Source organism: Delphinus delphis, chromosome 14 (genome assembly GCF_949987515.2).
Source record: "Delphinus delphis chromosome 14, mDelDel1.2, whole genome shotgun sequence".
Lineage (NCBI taxonomy): Eukaryota > Metazoa > Chordata > Mammalia > Artiodactyla > Delphinidae > Delphinus > Delphinus delphis.
Window position 1 is genome coordinate 59,894,831 of NC_082696.1, and position 25,948 is coordinate 59,920,778.

The following is a 25,948-nucleotide window of genomic DNA, read 5'->3' on the forward strand; positions in this document are numbered from 1 at the left end:
CCAGGCAGAGTTGACATTGTTGATGGTGGGTTCGATCTAATAAACCATTGGTTCTAACAGTGATTTTTACTGTGTTTCAGAGGTGATGATGATACAAGTTTAGTGATGCAGCAGTTCTTCCTGAATGACAGAAAATTAGCTCTAATATCTATATTACCAAATGCTGAGAACAGTAGGAGTGGGGAGTGATTGAAGCCTAATGTAACCTCATGTTCTGAAAGATGATGAATTACAGGAACACACTCTTTAACTCGATGTATACCTTCTTCACAAAGAAAAATACTGATTTTTCTCAAAAGAATGTGTTCTATGTCATCTGCTGGAAATTGGGAAATAACCTTGTTATTAGAATATGTAGGCTGTGCCCGCCTTTCAGAATCTTGTACACAGGTGTTTTTAGGCTGATTATCATTTCTGAAAGGAAAGCAGTTTTACCTTTGGCTACCTTTTTGTTTCTGTGTTCTCTAAAGTTACTTTCCTATAAAGACATTAAGCTTTATCAAACGTTTCTTAATTAAGAACCACAGTAACAAAAATCTAAACTTTTTTTCCCCGTAAGAGTAAATTTCAGGGGTTAATTTTCTTCTGGTGGTTAAAAACAATGGGAACTATTTTAAAGTTTATTTTGAAATATTTCTTCTTTGGTAATAAAACTTCATCTTTTCTTGTTTGAAGTAAGTAACTATTTCTAGTTAAAATTCATAGGATGCTAACAAAGCCCTACTATTTTATCTCTGTAAGCAAGAGTCTTTCCAATTCTTCCTTTTTTGGTGCTGTATCTGCTGTTTTAGCCCTGTTGCACATTTATACACAATTGGTGATCTTCCTGTAGTTTGGTTCCATTTTATGAGATATCACAGGTATTTTACTCAACTCGTTAACATTGCTTACCCCAGTTTATGCATAATTTTTTTTTTTACATCAGGAGATGAGCTTTTTTGATGTGCAGATAAAGATTATCATTGGTGCTACACAGATGAAACCTGTCATATACAAATAGCAATGTATCAAGCCCTAAACCTGCAGACCAGATAAATCAACTCATATGCTGAAGCCTTGCAAAAGGAAATTAGTGATAAAACAAAAGCCTTTGAGGCTCTCAACCCTAGTAATGGAGCTTCATAATAAGCCCCGCAGATCATTGACTCAAGTAGTAATCTTAGGAAAACTCTTTTCCCCTCTATCTTTTCCTTTCTTTTAAAGAGCTATAGTAAACATGGCAAATGGCATCTCTGGAAAGAAATGCATGTGTAACTAAGGTATCTGGAATAACTACCAATTAAAACTAAGAAATTTATGGACTGTTAAATACAGGTTTGTTCCAAAGAAGTTTATACATTTATTTATTTTGATGATTGATCTTATACATTGACTAGTAACAGCTTTTTCTGTATAGAATTCAGATTAAGCTTTCCTTTTAAATTAGTGTATTTGATACACAGGTTACACCTAGGTTGTTGAGGATGGGAGAGGCACAGAGTGAGGAAATGAAAAGGAGGGAGAAGAGGAGTTGGGGTTGGAAATCTAGAGGAAGCATGTAGTGGGAATGGAAAAGAGACAGGATCTAATTAGTGGGTTTCATTCATTTGAGGCAAACCCTTTTGAGAGTGAAAGCTGTAGTCTCTCTCGTCATAAAAATAAATACATATACACAAAACGCTAGACATAATTTCAGGGGGTTTACAGACTTCTAAAACCCCAGGCTTTTCATTATATTAAAATAGTGACTGAGCTATTATTTCTGTTAAGGGTTTGGTTGTATTTTTGGTAAAGAATATTCTTTCTTAAACATCCCTATGTACTTCTTAACTCTTTTGCTTGACTGAGTTTTGAAACCTGAAAATGTAGTCACTAGTGGAGCTGATGATGAGGTTTTTTAGATCCATTATCACAATTGGCAATGGTCGGTAGTGTCTTGTTTTGTAATTTACTACATTTCTTGAGTGTAAGAGAAATATTGAGGATGCAGAATGCCTAAGAGGTTTTAGAAAAATTATTATCAAGGGACACTACTTTTCCCATTGCATTAGTTATTATAATTATACATTGGAACAATCTGCTGACATAGAATTGGATTTGATTTAATTGGAAGAGAAAAAAAGACTGAATATCTTCAATATTTATTGATATACCTAGTCCATTAAGGTAAATTATAGAGCAAATTTCACTGTGACAGGAACATTTGGGTTAATGTAGTTAAGAATCAGTCAACATTACCATTTGACCCTTTCTTTTTAGGAATTTATTACCACCAATTAGGAAAAAGTACTCACAAATGGAATTTAGCCCTAGCTTACTTGTGGAATATTTGACCCCCAAAATGTTTGGGTCTTTACCTTTAATAAAATGATCCTGAATTCTTTTGAACCAAAGTACGTTCTCCCACATTTCAGCTAAACACATTTAGTAAGATGTGGTATAATAATTGCAGCCGTAGGTAGAGGGTACAGCTGACTGTATACTGTTGTTTTCAGAAAAGGCTATTGGGATGGTAAGAATTAAGCTAGTTTTTGAAGGGTGCCTTTATTAATTAGTTTTAAAAGATGAACTTCATAGGTTCACAAACATACTACCCTATATCTAGGGAAATTTAAAATGAAACTCGCTTTAAAAAGCTGTCAATTATTAGTGAAATGGGAAAGCAACAGAACTGAATAAAATTTATTGAGAGTAAATATGATAATATCCATAGAATGTCTCAGTACATGCTTGCTGTAGGTGTTCTGTGCTGGATAGTTAGGAAACTAAAGTAGTTTTTCTTCAAATGATCCTTATCTTTGCAATTCATTTGTCCTAAAACACGTCTGGAATATCTGAGAGTGTTGCAGATGGTCCCTAGGAGGCTTGAAACATAGCTATTTCATCTTAAGTCTGCCTTTGCACCATTGCAGATACCACCCCTTGTTTATACTTTTAGTGAAATAAAGTCTTTGTTCCTCCTCCTCACATGTGAATTCCTAGAGTCAGGTCTGTATCTTTTTCATCTTTGAATTCCTACTTTCTACCATAGTACTTAGTATATAGTTGGTACCTGTTCTTTAGAGCGTAATAAACCATGCCAAAACATAGTGGCATAAAACACCCCGAAAACAACTTTTTTACTATGCTCGTAGATTCTGTAGGTCAAGAATATGGAAAGCCAAGGATAGCTCTTCGCTGCTCCCCTGTGTCTGGGGCTCTTTTATATGGAGTAACTCAAAAAGCTGGAGACTGTACCAGCTGAAGCTAGAGGATCCGGTTCCTAGATGACTTCTTCACTAACGTGTCTAGCATCTGAGCTAGAATAGCTGAAGCACAGGCTTAGCTGGTTCTGTTGACTCGAGTACTACCTATGGCCCCTCCAGAGAGTGTTCTCAGAGTAGTTGTACTTTATTACATAGCATTTCAGGGCACTAAGACTGAGTTTTCCTAGCAAATAAAGAAGAAGCTTTGTGGCCTCTTACTACCAAGACTTGGAGTCACTTAGGGTCACGTCCACTGCACTCTGTTGGTCAGAGTAGTCACAGATCTCCCAGATGCAAGGAGTGCCAAAGAATTTGCGGCCATGTTTTGAAACTACCACAGTATTCAGTGAATGGTGGAAGAGCCAGAGTGAATGAGTAAACGAGTGAGAGAGAGAGAGAGAGAGGGAAAAATAAGAGGAGGAAGAAGATTAAAAATTGAGGTGTGTTTAATATCACCAGTAATTATTGGCTCTCGTGTTGCTAAGTTTGATTGTTGATCTGTGTTCCATAATGAAGGCATTTTCCATAAATATTCTGTTCACATTATTACCTATACAGGCATACCTCATAGATATTGTGGGTTTGGTTCCAAACCACCACAATAAAGTGGATATAGAAATAAAGTGATTCTCGTGAATTTTTTGGTTTTTCAGTGCAACTAAAAGTTGTTTATACTATACTGCAGTCTATTGTGTGCAATAATAGCATTATGTCTTAAAAATAACGTACATACCTTTATTAAAAAAAAACTTTATTGCTAAAAATGCTAACCATCATCTGACAATGCAGTTGCAACAAACTTTCAGTTTGTAAAATAATGCAGTATCTGCAAAGTGCAATAAGTGAGGTATGCTGTTATTGCAAATAAATATATTCTGATTTCCTCCTTCAGCCACCAATTCATAAGGTTCCCCTCCTCCTTTCTCTCATATGAGAATTCTATACATAACACCATTTTAGATAAGATCTAATGCATGTATGCTTGCTCAATTATACATATCTACTTACAGTTAAAGAGGAAGAGAACCATATTTGAAATCCCAAAAGACCAGCATAACTTTATTTTTAAATTTTTTTTAACATCTTTATTGGAGTATAATTGCTTTACAATGGTGTGTTAGTTTCTGTTTTATAACAAAGTGAATCAGCTGTACATATACATATATCTCCATATCTCCTCCCTCTTGAGTCTCCCTCCCATCCTCCCTAAAGACCAGTATTACTTTAGATAGTTTATCAAAGATGTGTACATTTTATTGTGAGACTTCTTACAGAGAGGATCTTACCTCTGAGTGCCTCTAACATAAAGGACAAAGATCCTGGATCATAACTCATGATCTTACCCACCCGGTATTCTGGTAGCCGTCTAACTTGGAAACTGCCTTACTTTATATTGAGCCCATATTCTCTCCCTGTCTTACTTTCATCTATCACCTTGTACCCACATACTTGCTATTAAATTTGGAGGATGAGTTCCTGGAAATAAAGGCCCTAACTGAATATAAGCAGTCCAGGGTTATTCTAGCATTAGCCCTCTGGAAATGAGTTGTCATGGTCAGGTGATGATTGCTCTCGTCCCTAAGACATGACATCCATCTGTGTATAGTTTCTCGCAGTTTTAATGTCAAAGGACTTCAACCAAGCCTTAATGTGGTCTTTACCCTCAACCATTTCCTTGAAGGCATCTTGAGGTGCTGTAAAACTTCAGTCTTAATATCCAGCATGATACTGTTTCTTTGAGTCTTTTTGGTAAGTTTAGGACTATTACTTGTTGATCATTGGCTAAACTGTTCCCCCAAACACAGAATAAATGGCAGAAACAGACCATTAAAAAAAAAAATTCAACTTAAGATAGTGCAGTAAGTAGTGCACGCATTTGCTAAGAGCATTTGCACTACATTGTGCTAATAATGTGAATGGTTATAGGTCGGGTTCAGTTTTATTAAATTAGAGCATAAGATAGCATTCAAACGTCGGCAGAAAATATAAAAAGGTTGTTGTGATGAATGGCTATTTGTACAGTTAACCAGTGAACCATGTGGGTTTGAACTGTCCAGGTCCACTTACACGTGGATATTTTTCAGTAATAAATACTACAGTACTACAGTCCATGGTTGGTCGAATCCTTGGGTGTGGAGAAACTGCAGATTTGGAGGACCAACTATAAATTATACGCAGATAAACCCCAGTATTTTTCAACGATTAACTGTATATGTACCAAGTCATACATATACATATTTAAGAGGTTGGGCTTTTTAATGAAAATATTTCAAAGACAAATAATATTGTAACATTGCCCTGTGCAGTTACACAGGGTGTTTAAATGCATGTATGTCTAAGGTAGTGCTTATAAGCTCCAGGTTATATTGGGAACATTTATGGGAAGATATACGTTGGGTATGTAGGTTGGTTTTGTCTCTGTTAATTCTCTCTGCCTTAAAGAATTGTTTACTTGTAGCTCTAACTTTTTAGATATCATGGCCCTCCATGGCTTGGTCTCCATCAGTACTCTAGTTTCAGTTTCCATCATTCTGCCCCTTGACCTTTCATCTTCTGGTAATACTAAATTGTTTATGAATGTTGTAAATTGTTTGTGAGTCCCCTCATATACCATGCAATTTCATGTCACTATGCTTTACTTATGTTACTACAACTTTCTGAAACTTTTTGTATTATATTTCAGTTAACTAAAACTTCAGTTAACTAACTTTCATAATCTGATAATGGTGTGTTTACTCTATGAAGCCCTCATCAAACCCCTAGTTGGACCAAATGTTCCCTTTGTTTACATTATAATACTCTGTAGATACCTCTGTCTCCTCACTTTATTGTACATTCTTTGAGAGCAAGGACCATATTTGATAGCATCTAATACAGTACCTCATGTAATTAATAGACATTAAAATGAGCTGAGCTACTGGGCACAGTGATTCCTTAGTCTGAATGTACTCTTGGACTCTAGGTCTAGATTTCCAAAAATTTTTGGGATTTTGTTACTTAAATTTTCTGTTTTCAAACCAAAATATACTCTCCTTGTGTAGTCGTTAACTGTCCCTCCTAACTTTGCTTCCCTCTCCCAAAACTTGGCAATAACATAGATTGCTCCTTCTTCTCCTTCACAAAATGCCAAATAATTACCGTTAGCTTTCTTTTTTCTTCGTAAAGTAGATCAAATTGCACATTAACTCATACCTAGATGTTTATAGAAGCTTCATAATCAGTCTCTCCTGTCTCTAGTCAGTTTTTATTCTAACCCACTGTGTTTGCCATTACTAGATTAATCTTTCCCAAAGCACTGTTTTCATTATATCACTCCTCAGTTCAAAATCCTTCAGTGGTTCCTTACTACCTTCAGAATGAGGTCTAGATTTTATTTTTTTTAATAGCAGGCTGTACCTTAATTATTTCTGTACCATCAGCCTAGGCACCTATGCACTGCTGTTTCTTCTCCTTGGAATTCTCTCCTCGCCTATATCCATGTGGTTCTCCCCCTTACTCATTTAAGTCTTTGCTCAGATGTTACCTTATGAGAAGGTGTTTCCTGATCATCCTAGTTGAAATATTAGCCCTCATTACTCATTATCCCTATACCTTGATTTCTTTTTATCCATAAAGTTCACTACAACCTGAGGTGTTCCACATCTGTGTTTGTTTAATTATCTGTCTCTTTTTAAAATGTAAGCTCCAGAAGGGCAGAGGCTTTGTTGTGTTAACTTTGTATCCCTACTGCTTAGACCATGTCTAATATGTGTTGAATTAGAGAGTAAATGTATGGAATTTATATGCCTTTGTGCTTTTAATTTCCTCTTTTTCACCTTTTTTGTCCTTAACCTGTCCTCTGAGAATCATTTCCATGCCCATTTGATTCTGCTGCACTCAATGATCTTTATTTTCTAAATTAGTGTAAACCTGTACTTTGTTTTATACTTAAGCCTACAGAGTAGAGGAATGATTATCAGCCTCCTCTAGTACAGAATTACAAATAGTCTTGCTACTCAGTGTGGTTCATGGGCTACTTGTTGCATGACCATTTCCTCATCTGTTGCAAGAATCAAATAGGACATATTCAATAAATGGAGCATCTATTACTGTTAACCAGAAAATCAAAGACTGTTCATTGAGAATAGTGTGTCAGCCCTATTCTATGTGTTTGACTTTAACTAACTAATTTAATCCTATAGGTATTATTATTATTCCCACTTTGTAGGCAAGAAAAGCCAGGAAGGTAACTGCTTGAAGTGCGGTCCATGGGCTTGCAAAATCGGCCTACTTGAAATGTAGATTCTCAGGCCCCTCCCCAGACTCACTGAGTGAGAATTTTTTTTTTTAAGTAATATACTTAGGGCCAAACTTGAAGATGCAGTAGGATCTTCAGTGAGGCTAGAACTTTAGGATTTCTAGAAAGCTCTACAGATGATTTTGATGATAGTCAAGATTGATAACTACTGAAGTAGATCCTTGTTATTATTAGTGTACCATAAAATGCAGTGAAATATCACTGAAACACTTAAGTCATTTGAGACCCATAATCATCTACAAATATAAGACTAATACAATTATAAGGGTAATTCCTAAAAACAATCACTTTTTATTGATATATTTTCTTGCTATACCCTATTTTTGGGATGGGGCAAACTACCTTACCTTAAGTACTTCATCCGTGTTATTCTATAAAACCATAAGGCGGTATTGGTATAAGCATGCTTGGTTTGCTAGGTTCAACATTGGATTCCTGATTTATTCTCTTTCCTCAGTCTTAAAAATTAACTCAATTGTGGACCACAGGAAAATTTTAAATGATCATATGTCCTTGACCTTTAGAATCCCTGTAGAATAGTCTACATTCCCCAGAAGTGTTAAACTTTGAATGTGTGTGCATCTGGTGTGCCACCAGGATTGGATGTTATACTACTTTGTAACTGCCTCTTTTAGGAGCTTAGCATATGAATGAATGAATGCATATAGCAGTATGACATTTAAGACATGTATTACTTATTTGGGTGGTAAAATGGTATTTGAGGTAGTAGCTGTAGCAGAGTTGGCATGGTAGCCTGACTGCCTGGCTTCAAAGTTTGGCTCTGCTGCTTACTAACAGTATGACCCAATCAAATGATTTATCCTTTCTGTATTTAGGTTTCTTGTCTACAAAATGGGGGAAATAATAGTATGTACAGGATTAAATTAGTTAATAAAGGTCAAAAACTTAGAATTGGGCAGGCGCATATATTCTCAATAAACAGTCTTTGATTCTCTGGCCATAATAATAATTATTCCATTTATTGAATATCTCTTATTAAGGATTCTTACAGCAGTTGAGGAAATGGCCATGCAACTAGTAGTTGAGAGAGTAGGATTTATACTCTGGTGTGTCTGTCTCTAAAGCCCATGTGTTTCTAGATAATGCTCTACTGCATCTATGAACGTGGTTATTAGGAATTAGAATCAGTAGCAATGAGACTGAAGTAAATATTATCTTGCCTTATAGTCTACAAATTGTTTTTACCTAAGTGGTGTGATTTGAAACTTGAGCAGCTCTGTGGAGGATAGTAGGGTATTATTCCCATTTAACAGATGAAAAAACTAAGTCTGTTTTCCAGGGTCACAAGCTGGCTCTCTCCTAGACACGTTCATTTGGATAATTTTCTGTACCTCTTGAGGAGCCTTTTTAATGCCTTAATGGTGCATTATATGTGACCAGAAGCATCATTGCCAGTACTGGGCTTTTTATTTGTTATAATCCCTCAATAGTCAAAACAGCCAGCAAACTCCTTGCCTGGATCTCACCTATTCACTCAGTTGTTACCACCCACTCACCTCCTCGTCCACATACACACAAATGCACTGAGGTGCCATTACAGGGAGACACTGCTGGGTGTGCCTGAGCGGCTGCTTGCCAGCTTGGTTTCTGACTTATTGCCTCTCCCTGAACACTGGGCATGCACAGAATTGGGGGTCAGAACTTAAGCTACTATCATTTCCTAGTGAGGCTTTGCACTATTCTCTGTATGCCTGAAGTCTGTTTTTGTTTTGTTTTGTTTTTATTTTTTGAAGACAGGATTGGGTTGGATGATTTTTAAGATACTTTCTAGCTTTAAAACTTTGGGGTTTTTTTTGTTTGTTTTGTTTTCTGGTAATGTCATTACTTTGGTTATGTTATATCTTTCTGGGTAGTAGAGCAGATTATAGCCCTATTTTATAGATGTGAATAAGAATGACAAGAAGATCCAGAGTACCTAAGGTTTTTTTTTAGTGAATTTAGCTGAAACTAAAAATTGTAGAGTATCCTGATTCCCATCCAGTTTTCCATTAGTTAGATCAATCAGGCACTTGGAGTAATTACTCATAGTGGTTTAGAACAACTTTTTTTAACTTAGAACTTCCCATTATATTTTTTACTAATATAGATTGAAGAAAGTTGGCAGGTTTTGCAGTAGAACTAAAAAAGGAATTCAGTTGTTAATTGTTGTTAATCCCTTGCTTTCTGTTAGCTCTTATCACTCACATTTATTATATTATGCTTTTTCTATGTGGTGCAAGGTCCATCAATAGATGACTTTTCTTTACATTTTGAGGCATAATATGTTAGAAGTATTACATATGCAACTATGACTACCAGGAAAATGATGTACAGTATGTCATACCTTGTTCCATAGTTACCAGTTATAGGAGAAGCAAGAGCATACAAAGGTGAGAAGTAAAACCTAGATGTAGTAGTCTAATAAGTGTTCCCAGAACCCTGTCCAGGTTATTAGGGAGGAACAATGCCTCAGAGACCAGGCTGGCAGATAGCAGCAGTCAGATGCTGCAGGTTTCAGTGCGTCTTATGTGATAGATGCCTCAGTACATTTGTGTGTCTGTGTGAGGGTGGGAAGGTTGGGGGCAAGATGGATGAGTGAATATGTGAAATCACAACAGGAAGTAACATGAAGATAAAAACAGGAAAACAAATCCTGGAAAGTGGGGCACAAGAGCAATTGGATACAGGAAACAGGAAAGTGCTTGAACTTAATGAGGTAAGCCAAAAGAGGCAGGATATCAGAGCTAAAATAGAAGCATATGAAAACCTCGATAACTAGGTATGTAAAAGTTTGGGTGTTTTCATAGTGTAGCAATAGGTTCCTAAACACTTTTATTATTTTTTTTAATTTGGCTTCATTATGTCTTACTTGCAGCACACGGGATCTTCGTTGTGGCATGCTGAATCTTCCATTGTGGCACGCGGACTCAGTAGTTGCGGCACATTGGCTCTCTAGTTGTGATGTGCAGGCTCCAGAGCGCACGGGCTCAGTAGTTGCGGCATGTGGGCTCTCTAGTTGTGGCGCGTGGGCTTAGTTGCCTCACCGTATGTGGGATCTTAGTTCCCCGACCAGAGATCGAATCTGCATCCCTGACATTGGAAAGCGAATTCTTAACCACTGGACCACCAGGGAAGTCCCCCCCTAAACACTTTTGAGGACATTATTTCATGTGATCTTCACAATAACCCTGTTGGGTGGATGATAAATGATTGTTCCTAATCTTAACTCTTTAGAAAGCAAGAATTGGGGAGGTTACTCATTTTTTTTTCAAGGTCACACAGCTCACAGTAGCTTTGCTAATAACCAGCAGCTTTACCCAACACAAGTGTTACTTCTATTGCCTCAGTTTCCTCATTTATAAGATTTGAATAATAATTGTACCTACCACATGGGGTGAGAAACAATGCTTACAAAATAACTAGCATGGTGCTTGGCACATGGTAAATACCAATAAATGCTAGATGTTGCTATTGTTTCTACTATAAGAGCTGCAATTTGAATAACTTGATGTTCAGCAGATTTTATTTTCTGCTATAATGTATTACATCTTTTAGAACATAAGTGGGCTGGTTATCTGTGTATTTCCAAAATGATTTTAACCCATGTTAAGTTAGTCTTTTACTCAAAACATTTGCCCCTGCCTCTTCACGAGGCAAAGAGCTACATGCGGCTTGTCTAGCTTCTTTTCTTAGGCTTACTAAAATTTCTTAACCCAAGTAGGGAGAGAAGAAAATTGATCAATATTTAAACCGTGTGTGTGTGCGCGCATGTGCGTGCATCTTAGCATATAAGGGTGTGTGTCTTAGTGTGTAAGGGAAAAGTAGGGGCTTCAGAGTCAGATTTTGATTCAGATTATGGGGCCAACTCTTCTTAGCCATGTGACCTTTGGGCATGTTATTATCATCTTCATCATCTATAAAGAGGATTAAATGATACCCATCTTACAGAATTGTTCTGATCTTTACTTAAAGAATTTCTGGCATCATAAAGGATGATCAGGGCTTCCCTGGTAGCACAGTGGTTGAGAGTTCACCTGCCGATGCAGGGGACACAGGTTCATGCCCCGGTCCGGGAAGATCCCACATGCCGCGGAGCGGCTGGGCCCGTGAGCCATGGCCGCTGAGCCTGCACATCCTGAGCCTGTGCTCCGCAACGGGAGAGGCCACAACAGTGAGAGGCCCGCGTACCGCAAAAAAATAAAATTAAATTAAAATTAAAAAAATAAAAATAAAGGATGATCAGAAATAATACCCCTTCCTGGGGAATAGATTTTAGTGAGTGAAGAAATGGCTTAGTTTATTTAGAAATAGTGAGTAAAATCCATCCTACCCAAATACAGTAAGTTATTTATTATCCTTTGAGACCAATGTACTTTGAAAAAGCTATAGGTGGGTTTTACAAATGGTGGTATTATTTTACTTGGACTCCGGTGTCTTGAAATGTACCCATGAACTTTGCTTTGTGGATGTAGGCAGATGAATTAGTTGCCTAATGGATTTTAGTGATTTGATATTCATCTTACTCAAAGCTAAAGGACCTGAAATGGTTCTTTAGTCACTAGTTCAAGTTGAAAGCATCTCAGGCAGGTTTTTACACAAAGAGAACATAGCAGATATTTGGTTAGTTTTTATGAGACTTGCTTACTATGATATTCTTTCCCCAGGCATTTGTACACTTGTTTTATTTTTCAGTACTTCAAGTAGCATTAAGTAGTATCTCATGATCATCTAAGAATTCCAATGTAGAGAGGCACAGAGTCCTAGTGTTACATAATTTATACTTAAAATTTTTACTTTTGTGTAGTTATGGGAAAAGTACAAAGATGTGGTCTTGCAACCAGTTTGATCTTTTTGTGGAATTGCTTTAGTTACATGCACTAGTTCTGTATTTTATATAGTTATTTTGAGTGTCCACTTCCCTTAGATGAACTGATTTAAAACATCAGGAGTGTTGGAATTAATGTAATATTTCCTTCTTTTTTAAAGTACTAGTCGTTTTTCTTAATGGAATACTACCATTATTGAAGGAAGCCTTCTGCCTTAGCTCCACTGGTTGGTTTTCTCTGCTTCCTCTTTAATTGAAGAAAGCAAATCTAAGGATGGTATTCATGCATTTGTGTCTACCCTCAATTGAGATGGCAGTAATATAAACAGAAACAGGAATAATATCACGGTTGCACATTTAATTTTAAATAATATTATTAACTGCTGGGCATATTGCATAAATGCCTTCTATTCCAGATCACTAGAAAAATCTTTTAGTATATACCCCTCTTATGTTTCTTTTAAGGTCTAGAGATATCTAAATTTTCAATAGGAAAAAAAGGTGAGTAAATGATGAATTGAAACTTGAGACAGTATTGAATTCATGTTTTATGGATTTATGGAGAATAACTTTTTATTTTTTTCTACTATGTGAAAATGATTATAGATCTTTTTGGACCAATGTACTGATAATAAGGTTGTATCTAGCACAGTTTTATATACTAGCTCAACACCTGTGTCTGCTCTAAACAAGGAAAGTATTTTAGTTTAAAATATCACGCATAAGCCATAAATACTCACTGTCCTCTTGGTACATCATGCCCTAAAGCTCACAGGAGAAATGGTTTTAAATTTTGTTTTTATGTCTAGATTGTAAGTAAAATCACTTGTCATAGTTGCATAGTTGCAAAATGCAAACCTTCATTCTGAAGCTGCCTGTTTCTTATTTGGATATGCCATATTAAAAAGCATATAATTAATGGTTGACATTAGTAATTAACATTAACTTTATGGTGCTTAATAGGCCATCATTCATCCATCAAATAACCAGAAATGCATAATGTCTTGGCATAAAGGTTTTAATTATATAAAACAGTTCTTCAGTTTTCATATGGTGTAAATGTTAAAAGCCAATAATGTATTTAAAGAAAAATTTTTGTGAGTATTTGTCGGGTGTTAACTGTATTTTTATTTCTTTTTAGGAGTATGCATCAACAATTGTGTCAGGAACTTCAGAGGGAGAATGTGGACCTCATTGTGCAGTCTTCATTATCGGCTAAAGAGCGCCACCTTGCTGCAGTTGCCAGTGCACTATGGAGGCATTTCTTTTCATTTTTGAAGAGTCAGAGAATGTCACAGATAGTGGCTCCCTCACAACTCGCGGATGCAGCTGCAGGTCAGCGTTGTTAATTTGCTAATTAGTTTCTCATTTTGCAGACTGTCAGTTTTTTCTTCTGTCTGCTTGGTAACAAACCCTTATTTTATTATGGTACAATAAATATTTTGTCAACCAGAAAGATGAAAAGAGGTACATATTTTAAAATTAGGAACCTTTGGCTTGTTTATTATTTTCCTCTTAGTAAAGGTAAAAATTAAGTGATCATTTTCTAAAAACAAAAGATCACTTTTAACCTTAAAAATATTGAATGTACGTGAACTTTTCTTATGCATGCATTATTCGGAAAGTAAGGCAACATTTGATTTCTTCTAGTTCGAGTAGTTTATTTTCAAATTGTATGTTCAGATATCTAGTATAAGATGAAGTTGAATAAAGAGCAATAAAGGATGTAGCATGAATTCCACTTCAACATCAAGCAGATGAGCCCAGAATGACATGGAGTATAGAGAATGTTATTGTTCTGACTTCATTAGATTCTATTTTAGGTTGTAATTTTTACTTAATTTGATTATTAGCCTATGGACATGTCCTTAGGCTTTAAGGGACTCTGAATCAGATGAAATTATAGGCAAGAATTTGCATATATGTGCATATATGCACTTTCCCAAAAAGAAGTCATTATCTTTCACAAAGGGATATTTTACCCAATGTATGTTAAGAAATACTGGAATAGAGAGAGATCAATATGGTGACTGCATGTATTTAAGTGCAATTTATATGAAGGTATTTAATGTATTTAAATATTAACACTTTTGAAAACCTAAGATCTAAACCAAGGTTTATTTTACCCTGGTGTGAATGAGGAAAGCTGAGCTAAAAGCACAACAGAAAGACTGCATGATATAAATTTTAAAAGACCTTGAATTCTGGTAACACTTGCATAATTAAGACTTTACAGTGATACATAGATTGAAGAATTGTGACAGGGCAACGGTTTTCCAACCAGTGTAATGTCTGTGAAAATAAATATTGATATTCAGTTTAACCAAAGCAGTCATTACTAGCCGATATGACTTATCTTTCTTCCATTCATCATCCCAACTTCCAGTTAGTTACCAAAAATTATATTATACAAGTTGAGTCAGTGCTGTCCTAGGCACTGAAAATAAACAGTATATAGATATAAAACAAAATATGTGTGGGTTTTGGGTTCGTTTTGAAATAAAGACTTCATAGGAGAGAGAAATTTCCTGCATTAAAAAAAGGTTATTGAATACCCACCTTTATTGCCATTGGGGATATACCAATGGGAAAAAAAAAGGACTGCAATTCTTTTTTTCATGTATAAGCTCCATGTTTTCATGGAGCTTATAGTCTAGTGGCGGGGAGAGAACATAAATAAATCAGTAGGTAAAATGTGTAATATGTCAGATGGTGAGATGCTATGGAGAAAAATAAAAATATAGAAAAATATAGGGATAGGGAAAGCCAGAGGCAAGTTATAATTTTAAACAGAATTGTCAGGAAAACCTGTGTAAGTACCATTTGAGCAAAGACATGAAGGAGGTGAAATATGCAGCTATGCAGCTATGAGCTATGCAGAAGTCCAGAGGCAAGAGTGTGTCTGGTGTGTTTGAGGAACTACAGGAAGCCGTCAAAGCTCTCGTGGAATAAGAAAAGGAGTAAGAGTAGTCAGAGATGGGGTCAAGCAGTTATGGAGAACTACTTTGTGTTCTGCCCTGTACGTAGCTGTGAAGACTTTTGCTTTTACCCTGATATTAGAAGCTGTTGGGGTCTTGAGCAGAGGAGTGATAGGATCCCTCTGGCTACTGGCTGGAGAAAAGACTATCGGGAGATGGGGAGGCCACGTAGGGAACTATTGTAACAGCTCAGAGCTGGGCACCTTGGGCTACAGTGGTAGCAGTAGAAGTGGTGAGAAGTGGTCAGATTTCCAATATGAAGGTAGAGCTGACAGAATTTTCTAAGTGGGTATGATATGGTAAGCAAAACAGATAAAGGGAGAACCCCTTGTTAGAGATGAGGAAGATTGTGGCAGGAGCAGATTTTGTGAGTGAAGACTAGGATTTTGATTTTGGACATTTTTTTTTAATATGTCCATTAAAGTTCAAGTAGGGATGTTGAGTTAGACCCCTGGATAATGAATCTAGGGTTCAGGGAAGAGGTCTAAGCTGGAGATTTAAATTTGGAAACTATGTATATATAAATAGTCTTTAAAGCTATGAACTGGATGAGACTACTAGTAGAGTAAGTACCAGTAAAAAGAGAAGTTTGAGGATAGGGCCCTAGGATATTCCCATGTTCAGATTTGTAGGATAAAGAAGAACCAAGAAAGGAGACTGCAAAGGAATACCAGTGAGGTGAGAGGAAAACCAAGAAAGTATAGTGCCCTGGAAACCAAATGACAGAGCTTTTCAAGGAAGGAGCAGTTATCAACACTTCAAATGCAGTTAATGGGTCCAGTAGGATGAGGCCTGAGAATCGGTCCTTGGATTTCGTAGGATGGAGGTCACTGATGACCTTCAAGAGCAGTTTTGCTGTAGTGGGTAGAGACAAAGGCCTGATTGAAGATATCCAAGAGAAGATGTGAGAAGAGGAATCGCTGACTGCAAATGTAGTAAATCTTTTTGAGTATCACTGTCTAAGAGAAGTAGAAAAATGGGGATGTTAGCTGGAGAGGGAAATGGGGTCAGAGAATTTTTTCTAACAACATGGGAGAAATTTCAGCATATTTATAACGCTGACAGGAATGTTTAGGAGTGAGGGAAAACTTGATGTGGCAAGAGACTCACTTGTGTTTTGATGCCCAAGAGAAATGGGATCCCATAGAGGACTTGGCCTCAGATATCCTGTAGTAGCAGAAGAGAAGGCAGAGTAAATGGGCCCAGGTGGAGGTTGCTGGGTAGATGTGGTGGTTCTCCTCTGACGTTTCTCATTTCTCTGTGACGTAGTAAGGTCATTAGCTGAAAGTGAAGATGGGGAGGAGATGCTGGCTTATGATGGAGCAAGGAAAGAAGGTATGCAGTAATCCTCTAGGCGAGTAAAAGACTGAATGGACTAGAGAAATGTGGTAGAAATGATGGCCAACTCTAAGAGTCCACTTAAAGTTTGTAGTCATAAACTTGAAATGAGATCAGTCAGCATGGTTGTTCACCAGCCATTTATACTGTGTAGGTGTAGGTGCATGTGGGGAGAAGACCAAGGATGTAATTAAACAGATGGTGTTTTTTCCAGGAAAGTACAAAAAATCAAGTAAGAAGCAAGGGAGTTGATGGTATATGAAAATCAGTATAATAATGGACCATGTAATCAAGCTGCCTAAAAAGGGGAAGGAAGGGGAAAACTTGTAGGATCAATGAATTGTAGGTCCTGGTGGAATCAAAGGATTGCTGGATTTGGGAACCTACAGGAGGAGAGTTGGAAAGGTAGTTCGATGCCAGAAAGAGGGGTCTTCAAAGTGGAAATTATGGTGAGATTGTACTTATGGGTAGTGCCAAGGTCTCTGTATCACCATGGGAGTGAATGGCTAAAGTAGAATGGAAGATAGACTCACTGTAGGAGAGGAGTTCAGTGCCAGGAGATTGGAAGAAAAATCATCAAGGACTATGACAGGAGTGCAGTTAGAAAGGATGATAGTGAGCTAAAATCTTCAAGGGATGAGAGGAGGTGAAGGAGGAAACGGTAGACAAATGCAACAAGGAGAGTTAGTGCTGGTGACTTAATCTGATGACCTAAGACTCAAAGCCAAAGGGAGGGGGAAGGGAGAATGGTATAGAAGCAGCCATGTGGACCAAGAAGTAAGCTCACCTTATGTGGGTCCTGTGTACGAGAGTGTGGGAGAATAAATAGCCACCATTTGAGAGAGCTGCATAGGAGCAGTACTTAAGAAGCAATTTATTGATAAACATATAGTGATATAGTGCAGATTAAGTTGGGGAATCCCAGGAAATCACAAAATAAAGTACATTTGTTTACTATGGTGACCTAAGGAATTCTAGCTCCTAGGCTTTGTGAGCTCTGAGGGAAGTGGAGTATCATTGATTGATTGTAGAAGATCACTTTTTACTAGAAGAGAATGTCCAGTGTCCAAGGTGAGGAAGAACTCTGTCTGTGGCAGGTGATGAGTAAATTAACTCAATTGGAGAAGAGTGGATGCTAGAAATAATTTTTGTAATGGGTCTTTTGAATGGGAGAGTCACATAAGCAGAGACATCAGGTGTAGAATTTGCCATTTGAGAGGGCCATTATAGATTCATCATGATGATGCTGAGATAGATTATTCTAGACCCTTTCTTGGAGATCCAGATGATCGCCACAGAAATTTCTTCGACAACATGAATTTAGTTCAGTTTTAGCTTTCTGTTGTACGTTTCTAAAATGTGACATTTTACTATTTAGTGCTAATTTTTTAAAAATCACTATTGATATAATTGGGGGGGTTAAAAAATTCTCACTGAGTTTTTCTCATTTTAAATCCAGATTTTACTTTGCTGGCAATGGACTTGCCCAGCACAGCTCCATCAGATCTTCAGCCTCAGCCAGTTACATCAATGATACAACTTTTTGGTTGGGATGATATCGTCTGGCCCCAAGTTGTAGCCAGATATTTAAGTCATTTCCTACAAAATAGGTAAGTGTTTTTATTTCAGGTATGCACATTAATGTAAGCCCACGATAGATGAGTTCACTAGGAAGGTAAGAATTTTCACAATAAAAACTGATCTTTACTATATATACTCTCACTTGGGCAGTTTGTTGCTTTTCTGTGTATCAGCATTTTGACAGTATTAATAGTAGGAAAGCTTTCTTAAAACAGTGTTGTTGCTGTTTTGTCAAAACGGTTTTTGTAGGACTGCCTCATCCTCATCCTGAAAAGACCTTTCTTCACTCACCATTGTGAAAGAAATTATACAATTAATATTGCTGAATATGTAAGACACTTATATTACTGTAGTTTTAGATTTAATGATAGCTTTCCTCTTCACAGCTAGATGTTTAAAGCTTTGAGTTTTGTGTAGTCATGAACAAGAGACATCCCCACCCTGAACTTTGGTTTCCATATCTTTAAGTGTCTCCTGCCATATTACATAAGAGATCTGAGGAACCCCAACAGAAAAAATATGCAATAGATAATAGAAATAGTATAGAATAATCAGGACAATTCAAATAAGAATATCAAGATGAGGGAAAATAAAATAAATACACAAACCTAAGAGACCAGTGTAGGTCTGATCCCAGCTGCCTGCCAGTCAGTGAAAATGAAGAGAGGTATTCTTCTCAAAAGGAATTCATTAAGCAGAGTCATTAATCATTTTCTCACTGGCTTTCAGTTGTAAAGTAAGGGAGTTCACCTTCAATTGGATTACTTTCAGGATCCCTTCCAGCTTAAGAATTCTTTAATAACAACAAACATTTATTTATATTATTTATTAAATACTTTTGCTGAAATTATCTGAAAGGATTTCAGTTTTTAAAATAATATTGTGTGTTAGTCACAGTTGAAGGAACTGAAATGCAAAGTTGGTAAGTAACGTTGGGAAGGTTGTATAAGTAATAAATGACCCATCTGAGTTCTTCTGTTTTGTGTTCTCTTTTTTTATGATAACTTATATTCAAAGTATTTCAAAACAGTATTTTTAGAGTTACGAATTTATATGTATTTTTCAAGCGTCTTAACTTTACATAACATTTATAATTAGGTGAAGACCATCTTCATTCTCTCTATCCTCACTTATAAAATGATTAGAAATCAGATTTAACTAGGGCTTTGACTTTGTAAGATAATTTTTTTTTTAATCTCATTCAGATGTTATTTTGGAATTCCTTAATAATGACTCCTGTCATTATTAAGGTGGGGGAGCAGGAAAGGAAGGGATGGGAACAGGATTGGTCAGGAGAGCCACATAGAAATGTATTTTGTCTTTTTACCTTTTTTCTTGGTCATGACCCCTTCTCTGTTTACTCTAAGGGCCACTGGTTTTTATTGTACTTGCCACTTCCTTTAGTATTATCTCACCTAGCTAGTTAATCCCCTTCCTTGTTTTTCTAATTTTAACCATGTTCTTCTTTCCCTTTCTCCTTTGGCATTAGCCTATATGTATGCCATCAGTGGGAAAAGGAAAATTAAAAACTAGGGCATTACAAATGAAAGCAAGAATATTTGTCTAAAATATCATTTTGTGTGTATCTGTAGAGTTTATTTTCAGCAATGCATGTCTGCATTAGTGTGTTTGTCTGTAAAATAAGTGAGGCCAAGAACTGGGGGATATTAGAATGTTTTCCTTTATTTCTGAATCTCTGTACTCAGGGAATACATTGTCAGGGTTTTGTTTTGGTTTCTCTTTTTAATATCCATCAACTTATTTTTACAGCATGTTATGTGAAGCGCTTTCTCATTCAGGCTGTGTATCTTTTCAAGCCCTAACTATAAGATCATGGATCCGTTGCATTTTGCAAATGTATATAAAAAACCTTTATGTGCCAGATGACTCGTTCATTGATTTAAATACTGAACAGGCAGTTGGTAAGTATTGCAGGTGTTTTGCTTTCTAGATAGCTAAGTATGTTTAAAATTTCCTGTTTCATTATGTAAATTAATAGGAAAGATAAAAAATGTATTTGTAAATAGGTATTAATATGAACAGAAATTTACTTCCTTTTGCAGCCTATTTCTTTTTCTTGATATTTTCCTGTAACTGTATAGGACAAATTTCTCTCCTATAAAGATAAAAGAACTTGTTTCCTTGGAAGCTAGGAACAAAAATTTGCTCTCAAATGACGAGCTATTTTTTTACCTTCAAGAAACTGATCACAAAAAAAAGTGGAAATATGAAGTAAATAACCAGATATCACACTGTTAACACCCTATAAAGAAAAATATCCAATTATGAATAATTTCATCCCATTTCCTTGTAACTTTTTTGTTTTTAATATCCCAAACAGTTCTGATTGTCTGTAGGGCGTGCCTTATCCTAAACCTATTGTTTATGGCCATTCATAAATCCCACAAAGGCTGGACTGAAAACATGCTCCAAATTTACTTTTATATATTATTAAATCAGTTGGCTTTACGTGAATAGCTTTTGGGACTAGGACGTTCACAAGTACTCATTTGTTTGTTTTTAAATAAAGCCTTCTCATAGTGAGAGAAACTTAGAAGTTTTTAATAATGTAGAAATTTTAATTTTAAAAGAAAGCGTTGTCATAAATGAAGAATGATACGTTCCCTGTTCTCCCATATATATGTGTGTGTGTGTATATACATATATATATATATAAAACATAAATTTATAAACATATTATATAAATATTTTATTTTAACAGAAAAAGGCTACATGGAACAGTTGGCTGAACTGACAAGGTTGCTATTTAAACTCTCAGAAGTAAAGAATATTCTCTCAAAGGCTCAAGTTGAATATTTACCTATGCAAGAAGGCCCTAAAAAAGCACTTGTTCTGTTCCTCGAGGTATTTTTTATTCATTAATATAATTGTTCAGATCAGTTACAATTATTTTTCCAAAAATCTTGAAGTGTTCATAAAGTTTTTCCATAAAATGAATTATTTTAAATTGAATCATATTACTGGTTGCCGCTATTATAAAATTCTGGAGGAATAAAAATGTGAATCTAAGATATAGCACAACTCACTCTTCAGGACAGCAGAAGAATTACGTGTAATAAAAAATAATAAGAGTAAAGAATGCCACATAAAAACCTTAACTCCAAGTCTGATCTAAATTGTAGGAGTATCTTATTGTTGAAATTGTTAGATAACAATATTCTTCAGGTACTTAACTTTCCTTGTATATGGTCCATAATAGTTCCAACTTAATGTTTACCACCCTGTAATGAACAGTGTAAATTTTACAGTAAAATTTTAGTGTATGCAGCATAAGCACCAACTACTTCATATCATAGCATGGTTGGGGATTTAAAAACCAATCCATTTGTTTTATTTTGCCTCTGTAATAAATAGTCCCATTCAACATTGTATTTTTAATTATTAATTTTGTAGGAATCTGTCTTATGTAATAGTCTTTGTTGTATAGCCTGAGGTCGTTAATGTGCTTGGATTAGTGTTTTTGTAAGCTATTCACAGTAAAACTTAGTTTATTTTCCCACATAGTAGTTGGTATTAACTGCAACGAAGGTCCTTACAATCCATAAGCTCTTTCCATAAATGTGAATTCTTCCATTGGTTTTCGTTAAGTTAAAGTACAATTGTTACAGTTAGAGATGTCATATAAATCCTAAAAATATTTCGTAGTAGTAGATGTAGATATAAAATACATATTTCTCTGGAGCCTTTTATTTAGTTGTTGATTGGATCTCCATCATTAATTAATTCAGCACCTATGCTGGGGACCATACTGGACCAGAAAGGGAAGTAGAAGTCATGCACTACACTGATCATTTTCGAAGGCTCTCCTAATTTAATCCTATCCAAATTAATTGCTTTTTAACTACTCACTAAATAATAGTTGTTTGCTAAATGCTAGATAGTATTATGTGAGGACTTCTTGGGGATTTGAAGAACCAAAAGAACTAGTCCTTGATCTTAGGGAACTTTTACTTGTCTGAGAATACAAGACATACACAAAGGCTAAAATAATAATATAAGACAGTATATGCTAAATGTCAGTTAGTTGATAGGTCAATCAGTAGGTTAAGAATTCAGAGCATCTTGGTATAAGAAGTTAGATTTTATCCTGTGAACAGGCTTTATAAATTTTTAAGTAGGTCTGATTTGATCAAATGACTTTAAGAAAATTGGTAACAATAGAGTAAATTAAAGGTGCCGGAGCACTAATGCCAGAAGCTAGTGAGTTTAGGAGGAATTGAAGATTGCACTCTGGGATTTTTGAATGATTATGAAATAAATACTGTGTTTAACCAGAAAAATGATGACCTTAAGGAGAAATAGGAACATCATGATTTAGAGTGGGGCGGAAGTAGGTGAGAAGTCCAATTTTAAACCTGTTTAGTTTGAGGTTGTGTCAGGGGTGCTCATGGTCACCCCACCCCAGGTGCTATTATGATTCGCTAGGAGGACTCACAGAACTCAGCATATAGTTGTACTTACATCTATGACTTATTACAGTGAAAAGTTTCAAAGTACAGTCAACAAAGAGAAAAAGTTCGGGGGTGAAGTCTGGAGAAACCAGGCACAGCTTCCAAGAGTCCCCTTACAGTGGTATTACACTGGAGATGCTTAATTCTCCCAGCAAGGAATTGGGACAACACCTATGAAATCTGTCAACCAGGGGAGCTCATTAGTGACTCAGTGCCCAGAGTTTTTAATGGGGGCTGGTCACCTAGGACCTGTTTGTTTGGCACTTTTAAAAATCCGGACTCCCAGAAGGAAAGCAGATATTCAGTATAAACTGTATTGGTTGCACAAACTGTTTAGGCACAGTGAGCCATTCTTATTGGGAGATGATGGGGAAAATCCAAGGGTCCAAAAACCAACCAAGGACCAACCGTGCAAATAGGCCTCTTAAGGGTAATGACATTGGCCCCTGCTATATTAACTCTTCTCTGCACAGAAATGATAGTGTGACATGAAGGTGAGGATAGTCAAGGCACTGAAAAATATACGTCTCATAGTCTGGGGAGGTTAAGGCTAAACAGAGAAATATTGAAATCTAGGGCACTGGTTCTTAAATGTCTGTTTCATAGACCTCTAGGAGTCACTAATACTTTTCAGGGGTTCTGTGAGCTCAAAACTATATTGGTGTTTGTACAAATAGCGTAAAAGCTGTAGCAGAAATCAACACCATGGCCCAAGATTATACTAGTAGTCAGTATAATTTTCAAGGCCATGCAATCACAGAGGGGGAAAAAAACCAGTTTGACTTAAGAGTATCATTAATGAAGCAGTAAAGTTACTAATTTTAATAAATTTTCACCCTTGAGTACATGCCCTTTTAGTATTCTGTGAATGACAATAGGAAATATATTTAAAGTACTTTTGATGCATATGAAAGCAAGATTGTTGTCTAAGTGAGAGCCACTTATGTGATTGAGTTGTAAGCTGAACTGACCGCTTTTACCGTGAAAGAACAACTGACAAAGTATGGTTATTCAGACTTGGGTATTTGGCAAATATTTTCTTAAAAATGAGCCTATCACTTCAAAGAAGTCAACTGACAGCATTTTTTTTGATATTAACATAATTTGAGCTTTTAAGAAAATTAGAATTTTGGAACATTTGTATTTGTCATCATGAGCTTGAGAGTTTCTTGACAATTAAAGACTTTCTGACAACACTGGTGATATTAACAAATATGATTTTTTTAAAATATGGACAATGAAATGTGTTGTCCAAATTGGGAAGCTGTATAACTCAATGAACCAAAATTTTTCAGATAACAAGTACAGGCTTTTTAGAAAGTATGCATGTGTGGAAAACATTCATTCAAAGCACAAGACAGACCAATGGCTTATAACGTAGCAGAGAACAGAACATACATTGACATGATTTTGGATTCCATATTACAACTAACCTTTAAGAAATACCACTTGTCAAGTTTTGGTGTAATATCAAAGAGGAATTCCCACAATTCTCTGAAAATTTTATTAAAATACTTTTTCCTCTTCCAACTACATATATTTCTGAGACTTAATTGGTTTTTTTTTGCTCTTATTTTTATGATTTTTCACTCTTCTACTTTACTGTTCTTTTTCTATATTATATTTATACTTAGAAAATTTATTTTCAGAGGCTTGTTCTTTGTAATATCTGAATTGAAGACTATAAATTCTTCATTTAGCACAAATTTAACTTCATCCCACAAGATTTATTTGCAATATCTTCATTATTTTGTATTTTAGAATATTTTTCAGTTTCCATTGTGATCTCTTGTTTGATGTATGGATTAAATATGTATGTCTTTCTTAATTTTCTAATATTGACAGAAATATTGACTTAACTGTTTTTATCTGCAACATATTGCAACAGCTTGTATGCAGAAGCAGATATGAGAATGTAACTGTCTTCTCTTAAGCTAGACATTAAAGAGATTTTCAAAGATGTAAAAAAAAGTGCTACTTATCAGTATTTTTTTTGGTTTGTTTTGGAAAAGAAAGTTATTTTTCACTAAAAATATATGAGGTATATTAACATAATGTTTATTATTTTTTTAAATGAATAAATTAAATTTTTCTATTGTAATTTGTAATATAAATATCAATAGATATAGCCCAAATGATAAGCTTTTTAAGATCCTCAATTTTTAAGTGTGTGAAGGGGAACTGAGACGAAGTTTGAGAATTTCTGGTCTAGGGAAAGAAGTATAGAGAACCAAGGGCAGAGAGCTAAATGGAAAAGGGGATTCATCAAGTATATCTCTTATTCTCAGCTGTCTACCTCCCAATCTTCCAAGTTCACTAGGTTCCTTACCTTTTCCTCCATTCTACATTTTATCGTCATCATGGCTAACTTTAATATCACCTTGGATAACTTATCTTGAGCCCTCATTTCAAAACTTCTCCAGTAGTCTTTCAGTGATCTTCACTTCTGCTGTCATCCACCTACTGCCATGACTAATCACTGAACCATGGCATCACTTGGAGCATCTGAAAGCTCATTGACTATCACTGCCTTCCTTCCATTTCTCTGAGTGACTTTATCATGACCTTCCTCTCCCTTTTCTCCAAGCACAACATTCTGTCAAGGTCTCACTTTCTTCCTTATCTACCTTAACTGAACCCCTTGGAGGCCTCACTTCAACTACCCTTAACCAACACGCTCACAGTCTTCCATCCTTTGTCTTATTGTTACACCTGCAAATCTTCAACTTTGGATCAGTACAACCACCTGCCTTCTTTCCTTTGTGTTATTTCCTGAGAGCTGCAGGAAAAAAATCACATAACCGTGCATACTGGTGCCATTCATGGTCCAATTTGGGTAATTGAAATTCATTGTTAAGTTCCCAGTAATGGCTTGGAAACTTTACTACTCTCCTCAAACCTTCTAACCCATCTCTAGCCAGTTTTCTCTTTATTCTTTTTTTTTTTTAACATCTTTATTGGAGTATAATTGCTTTTCAGTAGTGTGTTAGTTTCTCCTTTATAACAAAATGAATCAGCTATACATATATCCCCATATCTCGACTCTTCTAGTGACTTCTCAACTCTTCTTTATTCTCACCTTCCCTCAACTCATCCTCTCATTTATTTCCCTTCCTCTTCTCACTTCACCATTATTCTCTACTACCTCACCTCACATTTCTCTCCTCAGCCTCCCCATTTTGCCATTTCTACCCTTTGTACCTCATCCTTTTTTTCCTCTGAGAAAGTTAAGC

At 35.9% G+C, this 25,948-nt stretch overlaps 1 protein-coding gene across 1 annotated transcript in view; it reads left to right on the forward strand.

Moving 5' to 3' along the window:
* Positions 1-25,948, forward strand: part of MMS22L (MMS22 like, DNA repair protein) — a 139,307-nt gene that overhangs the window by 83,704 nt on the left and 29,655 nt on the right. Inside the window, exons 15-18 of the mRNA XM_060030211.1 lie at positions 13,488-13,681; positions 18,122-18,272; positions 20,014-20,165; positions 20,966-21,108. Of these exons, the coding sequence (XP_059886194.1) occupies positions 13,488-13,681; positions 18,122-18,272; positions 20,014-20,165; positions 20,966-21,108 (640 nt within the window). The remainder of the gene's footprint in view (positions 1-13,487; positions 13,682-18,121; positions 18,273-20,013; positions 20,166-20,965; positions 21,109-25,948) is intronic.